Source organism: Trachurus trachurus, assembly GCF_905171665.1.
Source record: "Trachurus trachurus genome assembly, chromosome: 19".
Lineage (NCBI taxonomy): Eukaryota > Metazoa > Chordata > Actinopteri > Carangiformes > Carangidae > Trachurus > Trachurus trachurus.
This window is the reverse complement of record NC_139913.1, coordinates 15744067-15760457: the sequence shown is the minus strand read 5'-3', so window position 1 is coordinate 15760457 and position 16391 is coordinate 15744067. Positions and strand designations below refer to the sequence as shown.

At 43.6% G+C, this 16391-nt stretch overlaps 1 protein-coding gene across 4 annotated transcripts in view; it reads left to right on the top strand.

The window, feature by feature from the left end:
• The window catches only part of jmjd1cb (jumonji domain containing 1Cb), a 108312-nt gene extending 97583 nt beyond the window's left edge, over positions 1-10729 (top strand). For all 4 annotated transcript variants that reach the window (XM_083994333.1, XM_083994332.1, XM_083994331.1 and 1 more), the window contains 16 exons: positions 353-554; positions 1704-1918; positions 2004-2156; positions 2695-2784; positions 3072-3196; positions 3474-3708; positions 3814-4034; positions 4295-4642; positions 4745-4913; positions 5032-5122; positions 5298-5428; positions 5636-5758; positions 6162-6301; positions 6410-6586; positions 7458-7589; positions 9139-10729. In XM_083994333.1, coding sequence (XP_083850459.1) covers positions 353-554; positions 1704-1918; positions 2004-2156; positions 2695-2784; positions 3072-3196; positions 3474-3708; positions 3814-4034; positions 4295-4642; positions 4745-4913; positions 5032-5122; positions 5298-5428; positions 5636-5758; positions 6162-6301; positions 6410-6586; positions 7458-7589; positions 9139-9231 — 2645 coding nt within the window. In that variant the 3' untranslated portion in view covers positions 9232-10729. The remainder of the gene's footprint in view (positions 1-352; positions 555-1703; positions 1919-2003; positions 2157-2694; positions 2785-3071; positions 3197-3473; positions 3709-3813; positions 4035-4294; positions 4643-4744; positions 4914-5031; positions 5123-5297; positions 5429-5635; positions 5759-6161; positions 6302-6409; positions 6587-7457; positions 7590-9138) is intronic.
• The last annotated feature ends 5662 nt before the right edge of the window (positions 10730-16391 follow it).

Here is a 16391-nt window from a genome sequence, read left to right as displayed (position 1 = left end):
AACTGGACATAAAAAGATGTGTGTCACCCCCATTAGCCCACTGGCTTACTTAGAAATATTCTTACAAGGGTGATTCTGTAACTCAGTGTTCCTGGACATTAAATGCACAGATGATATAAACATAGAACAGGTTGGCTGGTCGGTCAGTAGGTAGGTTTATTTGCTGCTGTAGTGACAAGAAAAACCTTTTCAGAATGCATCTCCTATGTAAAAACACTTCAACATTGACTTCTTATGAACATGTGAATGTAGCACATGTTGGTGTATTTTTCTGACTGTAACAAATAACTCTGAATATCTCATAATGAAATGGAGGCACAGTTAATGACGTAATAATGTGCCATCTCCTCAGACGGGATCCCCCGCTCGGTGCTGAAGGACTGGAGGAAGGTGAAGAAGCTGAAACAGACAGGGGAGTCGTTCCTGCAGGATGACTCGTGCTCAGAAATCGGCCCCAACCTGCAGAAGTGTCGTGAGTGCAGGGTGATCCGCAGCAAGAAGGGAGAGGAGCAGGCACATTCTCCTGTCTTCTGCCGCTTCTACTATTTCAGACGGTAAATCTCTCACCGACTTGTTTCCTTCCCCTTGATATTTCCTCTCCTAGTCGTCTTAATTTGATAGTTTCCTGACCACACAACACACATTCTTAGAGAGGATCCCTCCATCATGCATCGTCTCACATTCAACTTCACTCCAGTTTTCTCTTTAGAGAGTACGTAAGTGCTTAGTGTGTAAACAGACAACCACAAATGGAGAGCGAGGACAGGAGACAGGCTCTCACTACACATAGATTATTAATCTTATGCAGTATGCCCTGCTTCCGTCTGTCTGCCCCTGTCTCATACACACACTTGCCGTGGACACACAGACATGCACTTGTGTTGGATAAGCAGCAGCTGCAGTCTGGGGTCTAACAAGGTAAATCTGCCAAAGAGGATTTTCTGCTCTATAATCTTTTTCCTCACTGACTCACTGCAGAACTGCTGCTCCTGCAATCCACCCCAAACCCCACTCTGCATCTCCTCTTCTCATTCTGACTGTCACCTTATCTCACCTCCTTCCTGTCTGAGCCAGTGGACTGGGATTTCAAAATAAACATTCACCTGAGCTGATCGGGTTGTTTCAGGACACCAAAGACAGTGGCTCATCAAGAAAAGCTTCGTCTCACTCTCATTCATTATTATTCTGAGTCACTCTGTTACTGTGAGCTGCTGTAGAATCGATCCCACTTTACAGTGTCACTGTATGTTAGATACTAGTGTTGACATCCTCCCTGGCATCAGTGTGCAGCAGAATGATGGTGCTCAAAAAATGTCATATTGTGTGTTTTTCTGGTGTTTACAGCTTTGTCAGATATGACACAGTGTTTAATATCATGCAACTTCCGAGTGGTGATGTAAGTGTCAACACCAGCTCTTTTAGCAGCAAATGAGACCATCTGCCACAGTGTTTGTCAAAGCTTTTCTAATTTGGCGGCTATGTGAGGTCATTCCAAGTCCAACTGCAATTTCAGCAGGATGCAAACATGGTGTTGTGTGCAACGTGTAGAAGAGGCATTCAGCTTGGCCATCATGCTCTATTGGTCCATCATACATTTATTACCCGAGTCCCCAGTCGTTCTGAAAGTTGCTGTGATCTTTCTCTAATGTCGTTGTCACTGTTGCACAGAACTGAGTGATAAAAATCTGTTTCCTACCATCCAGGCTTTCCTATAGTAAAAATGGAGTCATTCGGATGGATGGCTTCTCCACTCCAGACCAGTTTGACGATGAGGCCCTGTCTCTGTGGGCCCCTGGAGCAATGGACGAGAGCCACCTGGACCAAAACACCGCCAAGTACATCCTCAGCTTCATAACAGACAAGTTCTGTCAGATGGTTGTGACTGAGAACACTGCAGCTACCTGGGTCAAGAAGGATGGTGAGTTGTCTTAAAAACGGCTGACAACTTAATGAGCTCGCCTGAAGTGTGTTTTTAAATTGGACCTATTTTCTGTGTTTTTCAGCCAAGCTGGCGTGGAAGCGAGCGGTGAGGGGGGTGAGAGAGATGTGTGACGCCTGCGAGGCGACGCTCTTCAACATCCACTGGGTCTGTCAGAAATGCGGCTTTGTCGTCTGCCTGGACTGCTACAAGGCCAAGGAGAGAAGGAGCTCCAAAGGTCAGTATTGTTTCTGTCTGGACAGTTAGTGGCCAGATCAGAGGCCAGATGAGCTGACTGCACAGAAATCCTTGCATGGACTCATATCACAGAACGACAAAGAACTGACTGGCACCAGTCCAGCATGGATTAAACTCCACAGTAGAGATCAACTCAGAGGTCATACAGTGCTCTCTGCTCTGTAGACTGCTTTTTCTCCTTTGTTTTCATTGTCCACATGTTCTGGCCTGGTTTGGGTTTTATGGTTTTTAGATCTGGTAGCACAGATTAGACTGTGACTCATCACTGCCATCAACTTTACATTAAATACCTGACCTGACAAACAGTTGATATCCAAAACAATTGGGAGCTACTGATCCGGGTTTTTTACCTTAGCATGCACCCTGGCTTATTATTAAATTCCTTGCATATGCTCTCCAGATGACCTAGTTTCTTAAATAAATCATGCTTCTATTTTAAGGGACAGACTCCTTCCTTCTTGTGCGTCACATACATATTTGTCGTACAGCATCTGACATGTGCCCTTTGTTCTTCACAGATAAAGAACTCTACAGCTGGCTGAAGTGTGTGAAAGGCCAACCCCATGATCACAAACACCTGATGCCAACACAGATCATACCTGGCACAGGTATGATCTCTTTTGTTTTCCTGTGTCTGCATTCCTCTGTCATCTCTTTAACTGCTCACTTATACACTCACACAGATGAATATTAAAGATGAACTGAAGTGCTAAGAGTCAAATAGTCCTCTCTTTGTTTTTTGATGTCTGTTTTGGGTGATGAGCTCAACCTTGATGTCTTGTTACTGCAGTGGTGCAACAACTGTCCCTGTCCTGCTGACTGGCTCGTGTTCCACTTTGAAGGTTGTTCATTTCCTGAAGTGTTGTAACTCTGCTGCATCTGTCTGCTGTTTCAGTGCTCACAGATTTGGTGACTTCAATGCACTCGCTGAGGGACAAACACAACATCAAGTCCCACTGTCCCTGCACCAACAAACAGAACGTCCTCACCAAACTACCAGCCACCAATGGAGTCTCACAGGTACAGTCCACGTACAAGGCTGGGCCACAGTTCTTCACTATTTATATATACTGTAGAGATATATACTGTAATTATTTTCATAATAACCTTATAAAATGTATTGAATAGATCCGGGTGTTGTTATACGTGTTGATGGGATAGTTTGAATTTGATGGCTGTTTAGATTAAATTTATCTTTTCACTCTCTCACTCTACTCACTCTGTTTCTTTCTTGGTAGTTTGTATGATAAAACCAACCAGCCAGTCATATTTAACCTTTGTCACCTCCCTCTGTCAGGTTCTACAGAACGTCCTGAACCACAGTAACAAACTGTCCCTGGTGAAAGCTGAGCCGGGCTCTCAGCAGAACTCCGATGTCGGAGCCACCAAGGCAGAGACCAACGGTGGAGGTGTTGGAGGAAGCAGCCCAGGCAGCGATGGAGGTACGGCTCCTGTCACTCCACCAGAGTCTCAGTCTCCTCTGCACTTCCTGGCCGACCTGGCAGAACAGAAATCCAGGGAGGAAAAGAAAGGTGAGGGGAAGGTTATTGTTGTAATTATTCATTCTTGTTTCACCTGCAGAAAGTATGACGTGATCAGTGACCTCTTCTTCTTTCCCTGTTCTGTCTCTCTCACAGAAAACAAGGAGTCAGTGTTGTTGGGCAAATCACTGAAGGAAGACAAGGAGGGAGAAAGCCTGGAGGTCCTGCAGCAGTGTAAAACCACCTCACTGGTAGCTAACAGCACAGAGCAGGGCTCCACGCTCAGAGACCTGCTCACCACCACCGCAGGGAAACTGAAGCTGGGTTCTACCGATGCAGGAATCGCCTTTGCACCAGTCTACTCCACTGCATCTCAGGTACACACAGACATATTGGTGATGTTATCAAGGAATAGACTCATTGGTTTAAAATTAGTGCTTGTTTAATTTGCTTCATTGCCATTGGGAGGAATGCTGCATATGTGCACATAGTATACGTGCGTTAATTCGTACATGACAGATAGAGAATATTCATCCCCGAAAGGCAGAAAACCTTTTTAGGAACCCCTGTTTTTCCAACTTCAAAGAGAAATCTCTTTAAAAATTCTGAAATGTTGCATTTTCTCTTTTCTCTGAAGACGGGAAAGGGAGGGCGGAGCATGCCCAATATCCTGGATGATATCATTGCTTCAGTAGTTGAGAATAAAATCCCCGCCAGCCGCCAGAACATCACCACCAAGCTGTCAATCAAGCAAGAGCCTGTCACCACAAGCAGCAACAACAACAACAACAACGCTGTTACTGAGGATACCAAATCAGACAGGAAGAAGTCAGTGCCTGTTACTGCAGCTGTGCCAGAGGAATCCACCAGTCAGTACCCAGACATTCCCCACTGCTGGTTAAACAACAGACGGTTACTGTGGCTCAAAGATCACCGCAACCAGAACAACTGGAAACTGTTCAGAGACTGCTGGAAACAAGGACAGGTACATAATAAGCCTTTGCAACACTAGCAGCAATATCCATGGCAACAGAGCCATACAAGTTACATAACAGAAAATAACCGCCATATGAATGTGTTTGTGCAGCCTGTTCTAGTGTCAGGGATCCACAAGCGACTGAACGCCAGTCTGTGGAAGGCTGAGTCCTTCAACCAGGAGTTTGCAGACCATCAAGGAGACCTCCTCAACTGCAAAGACCAGGTGGTGTCCAACTCTGGGATCAAGGAGTTCTGGGATGGATTTGAGGACATCACCAGTGAGTGTTGCTCTTCTGGTTCATTTGATTACGTAGTTGCTTGCACCCAGCCACAACAGCACTGTCATTGACGAGCTATTACTGATTCAATCTGACCTAAATCTTCATACCTGTGCAGAGCGACCCAAGTCCAAGGATGGAGAACCTATGGTGTACAGACTGAAGGACTGGCCGTCTGGAGAGGAGTTCATGGCCCTCATGCCTTCAAGGTGAGCATACAATATAAAAAAACGGTACCTCTTAATCACACTTCAGCAGCCTGTGCTATTGAGTCATATGTTTTTGTTCAAATCTGCAAATGACAATGTCTGCAAAAGTATTTCATGAGCCACAGTGAAGAAAAGTACAAAGTGTCAGAGTGACAAAATGAGACATTTTTTGCAGGTACGATGACTTGATGAAGAACCTGCCCCTGCCTGAGTACTCTGACCCAGAGGGCAACCTCAACCTGGCCTCCCACCTGCCGTCATTCTTTGTCAGGCCAGACCTGGGGCCGAGACTCTGCTGTGCCTACGGTAAGAGAGAAATGAACGGTGATTAAACTTGACAACTTTCATCATTTCACTTCTGTAATTGTTTGTATGTGAATCTTCTATCAGGAAATGAAAGATTTCAGAGGCTCATAGCTTAATGAATCTGAATCCTTTTTATTGGAGATGTTTTATGCAGAGAGATCCCCCTCTGGCCTTTTTCTCATGAATCAGTTGTCTGTCCTCCTCTAGGTGTGGCTGCATCTCAGGACCAGGACTTTGGCACTGCCAACCTTCATGTGGAGGTGTCAGATGTCGTGTCTGTGCTCGTCTACGTTGGAGTAGCGAAAGGCAACGGAGTTCTGTCCAAAACTGGTAAGGCAGCTAAAGAATCAACTTCAGCCACAGAGACAAAGATAAACAGTCATTGGGACAGTAGGACACACATTATTAGTGTGTTAGTAACAGATTAAGAGCTCTATCGTACAGCTTGGTTATCTAAATATCAGCTGCTTCACTATTTCTCCTGGTCTTCTCTGATTCAGTCTGGTCTTCTTCATAAATCAAATCTGAAAACTGTTATTTATTAGATGATTTGCTTTTGGAAGAGTAGGAAAGAGCAAAACTTGGGATGGTGTTGAATGGATGTAGCGCTCTACATCAAGAAGGATTAGTTATTTGGAAGGTGATGAATCAATTATTTTTAGGGTTAGGGTAAGAGAAAAGTTATAATAAAATTCAGCCTTAGAAACATGAGTTTGTGTGTTTGTCTATGTAGGAGTACTGAAGCGTCTGGAGGAGGAGGATCTAGATGAAGGAGTGCGGAGGAGGCTCAAAGACTCCAGTGAGACACCAGGGGCGCTGTGGCACATCTACCTCAACAGAGACATAGACAAAGTCCGAGAGTTCCTGCACAAGGTCAGCTCACTGATAAAACATGTCTACTCTCTTCTACAGCTCTAAACGAAAATTAACCAAACTGCACTATCAAGTATTAATTTAATGTTTCCTCACCCTCCACCTCAGCTCTGTAAGGAGCAGGGACTGGACGTGTCGCTGGACCAGGACCCAATCAGAGAGCAGGGCTGGTATCTGAGCAGGAAGCAGCGTCAGCGGATGTTGGATGAACACGGAGTTCACGGCTGGACTGTAGTTCAATTCCTGGGAGACTCTGTCCTTATTCCAGCAGGGGCAATGCACCAGGTATATAGCATAAACACATATGCACCTTACGTTTTACTAAAATCTGACACACTGAGTGTCTGTTTTTGTTTTATATCAGTGTGAATGTTGGAGACAGCTCTGTGTCTGAGACCCTGCAACAACTGCACACAGTGTGCATTACTTCCTCTGAGCCACAGAGCTCCATTGAAAACACATCAGTGAGACGTACTGTTGTACTGTTGCATTGGGTGACTTACTCCTTCGTCACCATCAACACACTGAGGTTTATTTTGACTCTGTCCCACATACTAGAGCGCTCAGTGTGGATTAATCCATCGCTGAAAATAGTCCCCAGCAGATTAATAATTTCTCCCTGTTGGACTCACATTTGTTAAAAACTACAGTGAGCAGCTGTTTTTAAGAAATTATTTGATTACTTACTAAAAATGAAACTTTGTATCGGTAAGGGGATTTTCCTAAAGATTTATGTCATCAGCAGGAAGCAGTGGTCTGAGAGGTGAGCTCCACGGACAGCAGGAAATAGGATAAAACCGCACTGACCTCATTCTTTTATGTTTAATACAGTGAATACTTTGTGCGTGTGCCAAAAAAGGATCATCTTCTTTTTAGTTTATGTAAATGCAAAGCACTGTGTGTGCCATCAGCCATCAGAAATTATAAATCCATATTTCAGTGAGTTCAAACTGCATATGTTTCAGGCATCTCAAACGTTATCATGTTTTATTTTCATTACAGAGTGAAACATGTTAATACTGGCGCTTATGTTCATCTTACACTTCTAGATTGTTCCAGATGATAATTGACTGTTGTTATATACAGTAAATGATCAGTCTGATCAGATCTAAGTCTTCACAGTCTCACCACAGCCCCTCTCCCTCCTGTCTGTCAGGTCCAGAACCTCCACAGCTGTGTTCAGGTCATCAATGACTTTGTGTCCCCGGAGCACGTGGCCAACTCCTTCCATCTGACCCAGGAGCTGCGGCCCAGTAAAGAGGAGGTCAACTACGAGGATAAACTACAGGTGAGACCCCGGGTTTCAGTCTGCCCATTTGCATCAATCTGTTACTTAACCAGTTGTGAGCTTGCAAAGATAATTAACATTCTAAGTGTTAATTTGACAGTGCAGCGCTGCCACATGATTGGTTAGATAATTGCTAAAATACATGCAGGTGTGCAGGTCTTTCTATTGAAGGGTTCAGTGAGTGGAAGGAGCTGCACATCTACCTCTCTTCTCTACTGTGTGCGTGTGTGTGTGTAACAAGGACAAGGCAGAATGGTAGAGTGAGTCATCGTCAGTAATGTTTTTTGGACATTGAGTTCGTCTGCTGTGTGTACACTCCACACACTCTCATCCTCCCATAGAGAGGGTTGTAAATGAGATGTGAGTCATCCTCCTGTGTCTGTACTCTGCAGTGTTCACATAGACGCTTCTGCAGAGTAGGAGAAAGTAGAGACCAGCTGAAGGATACGTCTGTAAAAGAACCACAGTGCTGATAGAAAATCATGTTCATTTCCTTTGTGCTCAGCCCTGACCAGCTAAATGTGCACAAATGAAAAAAACGTCATGAAATAATGTTGTTACTGCAGCTCAGTAACAGGTGCCAGGTCCAGCCCACCATACTGTGAACATTATACAGAAGCACCAAACTGGTCACACCTCACAGCAGCTTCTCTAGACCAAGTCCTGCTGTCATATATGTAGATATCTTCTGCTCAGTGGTGACCTCTGCCTGGACGCTCCATCACTTCCTCAGAGACATGCAGTGGTGTGGAGCTGGTGGTTGGACCTCCGAGCCTCTTTGAGTCCCACTCACCTCTCTGACCAGGACTGGTCCTATTGGTTCTGGACTTCTGTGTTACAATGATACAGCCACTGTTCCTTGAACATTTCTAATGCTCGTCATGTAGATGATTCACATTTACACAACAATATAAATGCAACTTAAATCATTTTGATGATCATCATCCACTGTGAGTCACATTAAAAGATAAGCTCACAATTCCTTATGTTGCTTTTAAAATAATAATAATTTGTCCGTAGGAGCACTGAAGCAGTTTTTCCTCCTGTTCATCCTGTCTGTAAACCGATCTCTGCCTGAATAATCCTCAAGACAAAATCCATAGCACATGTTCAGCATGAGAATGTCCTCAAAAGTTTCTACACGGCTACTCTGATTTACAACCAGCGGGCTATGGTCCAGAGATCTAGTGTCTCTACTTTGTGTCTCTGTGTTTCCATGTGAGCTGCAGACGAGAGACAGAGATGGAACTCACTCTAAAAGCTTCATTAGAAAAGAAATCTTGAAAATGTGTCAAACTGTAGCTGCTGAAGCCTCATTAACACAAGGAGACATTATTGTAGATATTGTGTCCATTACTCAGACTGAAGGTCTATTATGAAGGCAGGTTCACAGACAGTATGAAGAGGAGGGAAGCTGCCTCACTGAGCATCTGATTATTAAACAGACTGTAAAAAGAAATGTGAACTGACCCTTTAAGCTCAGCTCCACTCTGATGCACAGCTTGCTCCTGTTGAAAATGTGACGTATTGAAACTCTCCTCCTCCTCAGGTGAAGAACATCCTGTACCACTGTGTGAAGGAGGCGGTGAGCTCCCTGAAGAGGAGCAGCTCTGAGGAGGACGAGGAGGAGGAGAACTCATGACACGCCCTCGTCCACACCTTCCAGAGAGGGACACGACTCCCGTCAGCGCCCGCCCTCAGCACCCATGACCGCAGGAGGTGGTTGGATCAGAGCTGGTCACGTGAGCCAGTGGGAGCCTCACGGCGTGAGCTCCACCTGCATCACACATCCAGGTGGCCGGCGAGAGGCACGCCCACCTCCACCATCCCCCCAAACCTTCAGTGCCAAGAGGAGACGAACACAAGACCAAAGGCCTGTGGACGGACAGGGATGAAACCTCAGCTGCCTCCTCAGTGTGTGTGACAGACTCGGAGCAGAGAGGGAGCTGAACTGAAGCCACTACGAACCTCCGCCGAGGCTCCACTGAACTCCTCAGCGCCACTGACGGCGCATCCTGCTCATATCCAGTTTCCATGGAGACTCAGACTGTCCTGTAAGCAGCAGCGCACAGGTCTGATGGCAGCAGCAGTGACGACGGAGACTTAGAGACGCACTGAGCCCCCTGCTGCTCTCTCACTGTAATCTGCAGTGGATTAGAAAGGCCAGGAGGTTTAATCCCTGTCTGCAGCAGCAGCCCTCATAACGTCTTGGACAAAAGATTTCGCTGATCACGACAGCATCACCAGCAGCAAGCGGCATCAGGATCCAAACTGTCATCACTGATGCTTTAAAAAAATCAAGAAAAAAAGGATTTGAGGGGGAAAAATGCAAACCGGAGATCTCAGATGTTTCAGTCAGCGGTCTCTGCTGCTCCCTCGTCTTGTTCCTTCTGTAACTTGTGTGTTCTTGTCCTTTTTTTCTAGTTCTGACTGTCCGTCTGTCCGTCTGTCTGTCTGACTGTCTGTTGCTGTTTTGTTCTCATTTTCTTTTCATATGAACCTTGTTTTATTTCCTCTGTGAAGATGTATTTATTTTGTAACTCTGTCATAATGCGGTGTTATTGAGACAAAAAAAGCATTCATGTAAATGTGACTTGTACAGTTTCTTTTTTTTTTTCTTTTGCAATGTGGTTTTCAGTTGTGATACGGCTCTACTGTGATGGAGGACATACACACACCTGCACGCACACACATACACAGACATACATACACACACACACCAGCTAATGCCTGTAACTTTGGGAAATGTTGATGCTCTACAGTCCTCATGCCATAAATACAATTTTTGAAAATGAACTGCCAAACTATTGTAAAGACTGTAAAGTTGTATTATGTAAAGAAAAAACAAAATGGCTTATACACACAGCATTTTATGAAAAAGTATTCTCTGTAAAATGGAGACATTTACAAAAAAGATGTAATTTATTTAAGAAAATAATTGTCTTGTTTTTTGTTTTGTTAAGATTTACTATGGTGAACTTTGAAGTTAAAAGATAAAATAATGAAAAACTTAACTGTAATGTGTAAATATATACTTTCACTGAGGTATTTTTTTAAAACATGGCTTGCTTCAATTTCAAATTTTAAAGTGCAAGTGTTACATGCTTTGTACATTGAAGTTCAAAAGGGTTTTACATTTTCCATTAAAATGGATTTATCAAAAGTTTGGAGTTGTGTTTTTGATGCTGAGGCTCAGGTAGAGCTCACTCTGCTGCACTGTGGAGACGGTCAGGGAGTGGGTCTTACCATCAGTTTACAAATTGTCTTTTTCATTTATAAAAATTAAATAAAAAAAAGAGTCAAATAAGAGCTAGCACAGCAGGAACCAGTTTAAAACCTGGCTGTGTTTATAAATATCTCAATACAGTTCACGATTGAAATGCACAAATATATGTTTGAAAGCTTTTACTATGGTACTTTTATTTATCTCGGATTTTAAGAAAAAACATACTGTGAATACAATGAAGGAAACACACTTTGTCCATCGCAAAAATCTAAAGAATTTATGTCTATTCAGCAATAAAAACAGGTAAAAAGATGAGGTTGTCTCTAATTTTTGTGTCATGGCAGAAGGATCACTGTAGCTCATCAAGGAGACGTCATCCAGAGAGAGGGGATAGAGGAGGCTGTAGCTATGGTAAATAACAATTTGATTTAATTAACAGGTTATTCATTATTAGCTCCATATAAATTTTGAATCACGTCTTTGCACAGAGGGAGGACTGTATGCTGATTGTGTCTCTTTAATTTGAATTAATAATTAGGAAAGGTTCTATTGATAAAACAAAATCTGTTTCAAAGAGGCAGACTTGAAAACATTCATTTATCCTTCAGTGTAGCTTGCACTGTGTGGTCATCACCACTAGATGATGCTGTTAGTCCATGTTAGACGTGTTTGTAGTGACGGTGACTTTCATCTAGGGTCTGGAACACCTCGCCTAAATTCACTCCTGACAGACAAAAGATCAAATATTAACAAGTCAAAGTTTGACTTTACAGATGAAGCATTTATTAAATCTGTTAGTGACTGATGTCCTGTCGAACAGACTGTTCAAACTCACTCATGGACATTATTAGAAAAATATTGGAGAAATATTCCACTCCCAGAAAGCTCAGGCAGAATGAATCACTGATCATCACTATGTTCTCATTTGCTTCTCTTACTTGGTCTTCCAGGATTTCTGGATATTGAAGTTGTAAAGTTGTAAAAGCTGAAATAGTTATTCTTCACTTTGTCAGCTCTGTTCCACTTCACCTGAGCCAGGATCAAGTCAGTGTATTATATTCATCTCTTAGGCCATTTTATCACAGTGTGTCACAGGACTAAATGATGTCACTGGACATGGAGGTGTGATCATCATACAGCTTTTAACACTGTTAACAGAGAAACAAAGACATGAGTGATGTGTCCTCCTACCCGTCTGGTGTCTTTGATTCATTCATACATAGCTGTTTCTTCTTTCCAATCTCTTCATCTCTGGCCCGATGTGTTGTGTTAGCTGTGAGACCTCATACAGACAGGTGAGGTGAGGTGTGTTCCTTCCAAAAAGATTAAATTAATTTACCACAGGTGAGGTCCAGTCAAGGTGTGAAAGCATCTCAAAGATGATCAACAGAACGAGCATGTGAGCTACATGTGTCATAGGAAAAGATTGGAATACTAACAGTTTTATTGAATTCTTTCTTAGAACGTATCTATAAATCCATTGTCACTTTATTATTACAGGGTAGGAAGGGTGGATTTTATATTAGCATAGGGCTCCGACGAAACGTTGCAATGTGATAAAAACAGAATGGGTCTGAACACTTTCCAAATGCTCTGCATGCTACCTTGATGCATCCTAGGATCCATATGGTAGGCTACCAGACCATACTGCTTATCCATGGTCATCTTTGTCTTCAACCTTTTTAAACGTGGTCAGCTTTAATTTATGTTTCCACTAAATTTCCACTAGTCAACCATTTTTCGACTAGTCCACACCAGACCTCATTTCCTGCCAAAAGTCTGGTGTTTGGCAGAGAGCTGGTAGAATTGGTAGGACCTCCTGAGACATGATCTGCCAGATGTATTACTGTAATTGTGGTTTGACAGGAACACATAAGCTCTTCTGGCTACACTGCTGATGATTACAACTGATTACAACTGGAATCATAGACAGTCCACTCCCAGATCTTTGTTAACATGATTGTTGCTGATGACTCGAGTCCTGATATGATGGTGACCTTCTTGACTCTCCCATGACTAATAAGCAATGGATTTGACTTGATTCAATGACGTGGACCTGGACTTCAGACTTGCAGACCTCTGAGAAATGGACCTCGGTGTTTTCATGGAATGTAGCACCTATTAATCTTTACACCAGCCAGGTTTTCTCTGGTCTTGCAGGCAGAATGTGAAGGTCATAAGCTAAGGTCCTCTTCCACCAGGTGAAGGGTGGCTCTAATCAGTAGATTGTAGATGCATATACAGAAGCAAACGCTGACAACATTCCTCTTTGGTTAGATGGGTTTCATTTGACAACCGCTCCCAGCTGCAACTCAGAAGCAGCCATGCACCACTGTACAGTCAATTCTCATAGTTCACACAGGACCCTTTGGCAGCATCATTGCCTTCTTCTACAGTGAGTTCATCCTTGTTGTTGGATCTAACCTGTCCAACCTTACTCTCTAAATCTTACTCTGTAGCAGAATGAACACTTTGTTTCTCTTTGTTTACCCTTGTTATGAATTGCCATTTCTGAGTCAGCAAATTCATTTCAGCCTAAAGGTTGAAAAACACTGGTTTAGTGATTAAAGTGCGCATTGTAGACATACTCACTTCCCTCTCTCCCTGTTTATGGGGCGCTCCCCTTGGTGAAATACTACTGTATGTTTCCTGTTTGTTTGGTTGCTCACGCTGTGGTGCACACAGTAAACCGCTAGTGGCAGAGACAGATGCTCCCTCGCTCTCGCCTAAGATTCGCCGCCGTACCGGTGTGTAGAGGCCTGTGTTCTGGTTCGAGCATGGCCTGTTTTATATCTGTGGGCTAATAGTTTAGTTGTAGCCCACATCTTACAAGCTGTAGGCCTGAGGCCGCAGGACACAGCCTCCACGAGCCGCTGCTAAAGCTACTGCCAGCCTGCATGTGACAGGAAACTGTTGCTTTGTTGTGGTTGTTTAGTTTTTGCTTTGTTGGATTTGTTCTTGCTGCTTTGATATATTTGCTTTGTTATAGCCTAGTTATTTAGTTTTTGCTCTGTCATATTCAATATTGCTGATATACTTGTTCAGCTTGATTGCACTTTGTTTCACATGGTTTTGTCTTGCTAAGCATTGTTGCTGATGTTTAGCCCCTGTTTTGATTTCTTTATTCAGCTCTGCATAATCTATGTGGCTTTGCTCTGCATGGCTGTGGGCTCACTGCAGCCCTCATATTGCCTTGTATCAGGACGGTCTCCATGTTGGTGCTGCAGGTGCAGTTTTGGGGAATTTGTACTGTGTTGCAGAGTCTCCTCAACATCTAAATTCCTCTGGATGAACTTGATGGTGTTTGCGTCATGTTTTCACTGAACCGTCCTTGTTCCTCAGCAGGAAGGTGCTTGAGACTAGAACTGGCGCGACCTGGTTGTTGAAGCTGCAATAAACAAGTAGACTTCTGTCCGATAGATTTCATCACGTCAGCTTCATGGTGCTGACCCAACTTCAGGAACCAAACACAACATCTGGTCTCCAGCAAACCTGACTCATCTGATCCTGAAGTTTGCCAGTAACTTTGCTCCAAGACCTCCGTTCTTTCAACCATTTATCTTCTTGCTTACATTTTAGAGCTACTGGCTGTGTGTCTCTGTTCTTCCATCTCTGTGACTGCTGGAGGGTTAACAATAATAATTTTGGTTCTTGGTGCTCTCCCCTATTGTCAAGTGCTTCAGAGAGGCAACCAAAAGGAAAGTCTGCTGGTTCTATACTCACTTCAGAGCCTCTCTTAGGTCGTATATCCAACTCAGCTCCACTGTCACTTTCATATTTTTATCTTATTAACTGTAAAATCATTTTCCTTTTAGTGAAAATAACCGTATTTAGCAGTGACGCTCCACTTTCTCCTGTCTCCCCTTCTCCTGCCAAATGTCCTGTTTTCACTGCTGGGACACATTTATTTTGAAAACCTGGGAGTCACATTTGTGCTGTTGCCTGCCTGTGCATTTATGTGTGTTTAAGTGAGAGAGAGAGAGAGAGAGAGAGAGAGAGAGAGAGAGAGAGACAGTGCTGACATGACTAATGCTGGGATCAGCTCCCATTCATGCTTCCAAAGCTGAACTGGAAACACACATATTATCCTGCTCTCCATTATATAAGCTGAAACTGTGCTGGGCCTCCTGGCACTGAGTGTGTGTGTGTGTGTGTGTGTGTGTGTGTGTGTGTGTGTGTGTGTGTGTGTGTGTGTGTGTGTGTGTGTGTGTGTGTGTGTGTGTGTGTGTGTGTGTGTGTGTGTGTGTGTGTGTGTGTGTGTGTGTGTGTGTGTGAAAGAGACAGGTTAACTGGAGTACACTGAGGCAGAAGTTCACCATTGAGTTCAGACAGAGGTCACTCTCTCTTCTCTCTTTTCCCTTATTCCTCCCCTCGTTTTTGTTTTTCTTTCTGTTGCCCCCTCTTCCATTTGTACTTTTTCTTTCTTTCTTTCTTTCTTTCTTTCTTTCTTTCTTTCTTTCTTTCTTTCTTTCTTTCTTTCTTTCTTTCTTTCTTTCTTTCTTTCCTTCTTTCCTCTATCTTGCATTCTGCCTCTCCTGTCTCCATAGCTCTCCGTCATTCTTGACCCCTTTATCTCTCTCAGTGATAATGGCTTTTTAACAGGATTCATTATTTGCTGACTGCCTGTTTTCAAACCACAACTCAGGTGTGTGTGTGCGTGCGTGCGTGCGTGCGTGCGTGCGTGCGTGCGTTTGTGTGTGTGTGTTTGTGTTGTGTGGGCTCTCTCAAAGTACAACTAGACCAAAGTGTCCTCAGGGTTCAACTATAGGTCAGCTGTAATGTAACTCCACCCACACACACACAAACACTACTGCTTTCAAAGATTAGATTATGATTGAATATATTTCCTGATTGAAGGTCAATAAACCTTGTAAATATTTTATACAGTTTTATGGCAAAGATTTTATGACACTCAACCGAGATACACTGCTTGTCTGGATTCTTTCCCTTTAAATCTCTCCCTGTGTGTGCGTGTGGGTGTGTGTGTGACAGTCAGTTTGTGCAAACAGAAACTGCTCTTCAAAGTGAAACGAGGTGTCATAAATTGTGAGTGTGGACAGCCGGCAGCTTCCTGCTGCCCCTCCCTGTCTGAGGCTCAAAGCACATCCACAAAACAAGTGACGTCCAGGACAATGGTCCACACTGAGCTCCACATGTACCTGCAAACAAGCTCGCACCACAACCGCTGCTTCCATTGTCTGTCTCCACCTGCAGTAACTACACCCACAGCGATGTAGCGAGCTTGATTCATGGCCTACAACCTCAGGGCTCCTCTCCAACAGGGGGCAGTGCTGGTCTAATGGTCAGAGAGAAGGTGACTGGAAGGTTTCCAGTTTGAACCCTGATTGGCCAGAGTGAAAGAGCAGTGTAATTGAAGCTTCAGGTGTGTCTGAGTGGAAAAGGAGACTGTTGGAACACTATAATTACCTCTTAGACGTCAGACATTAACAATACCTGTTAACGCACTTGTAAGAGATGGATTTAAAAATAAATAAATAAAATAAAAATATAGAAATATGGTACGTATTTTTCATCTCCAAGCAGTAGCCTAGTGCCATACTGGTGAAATTAAAACG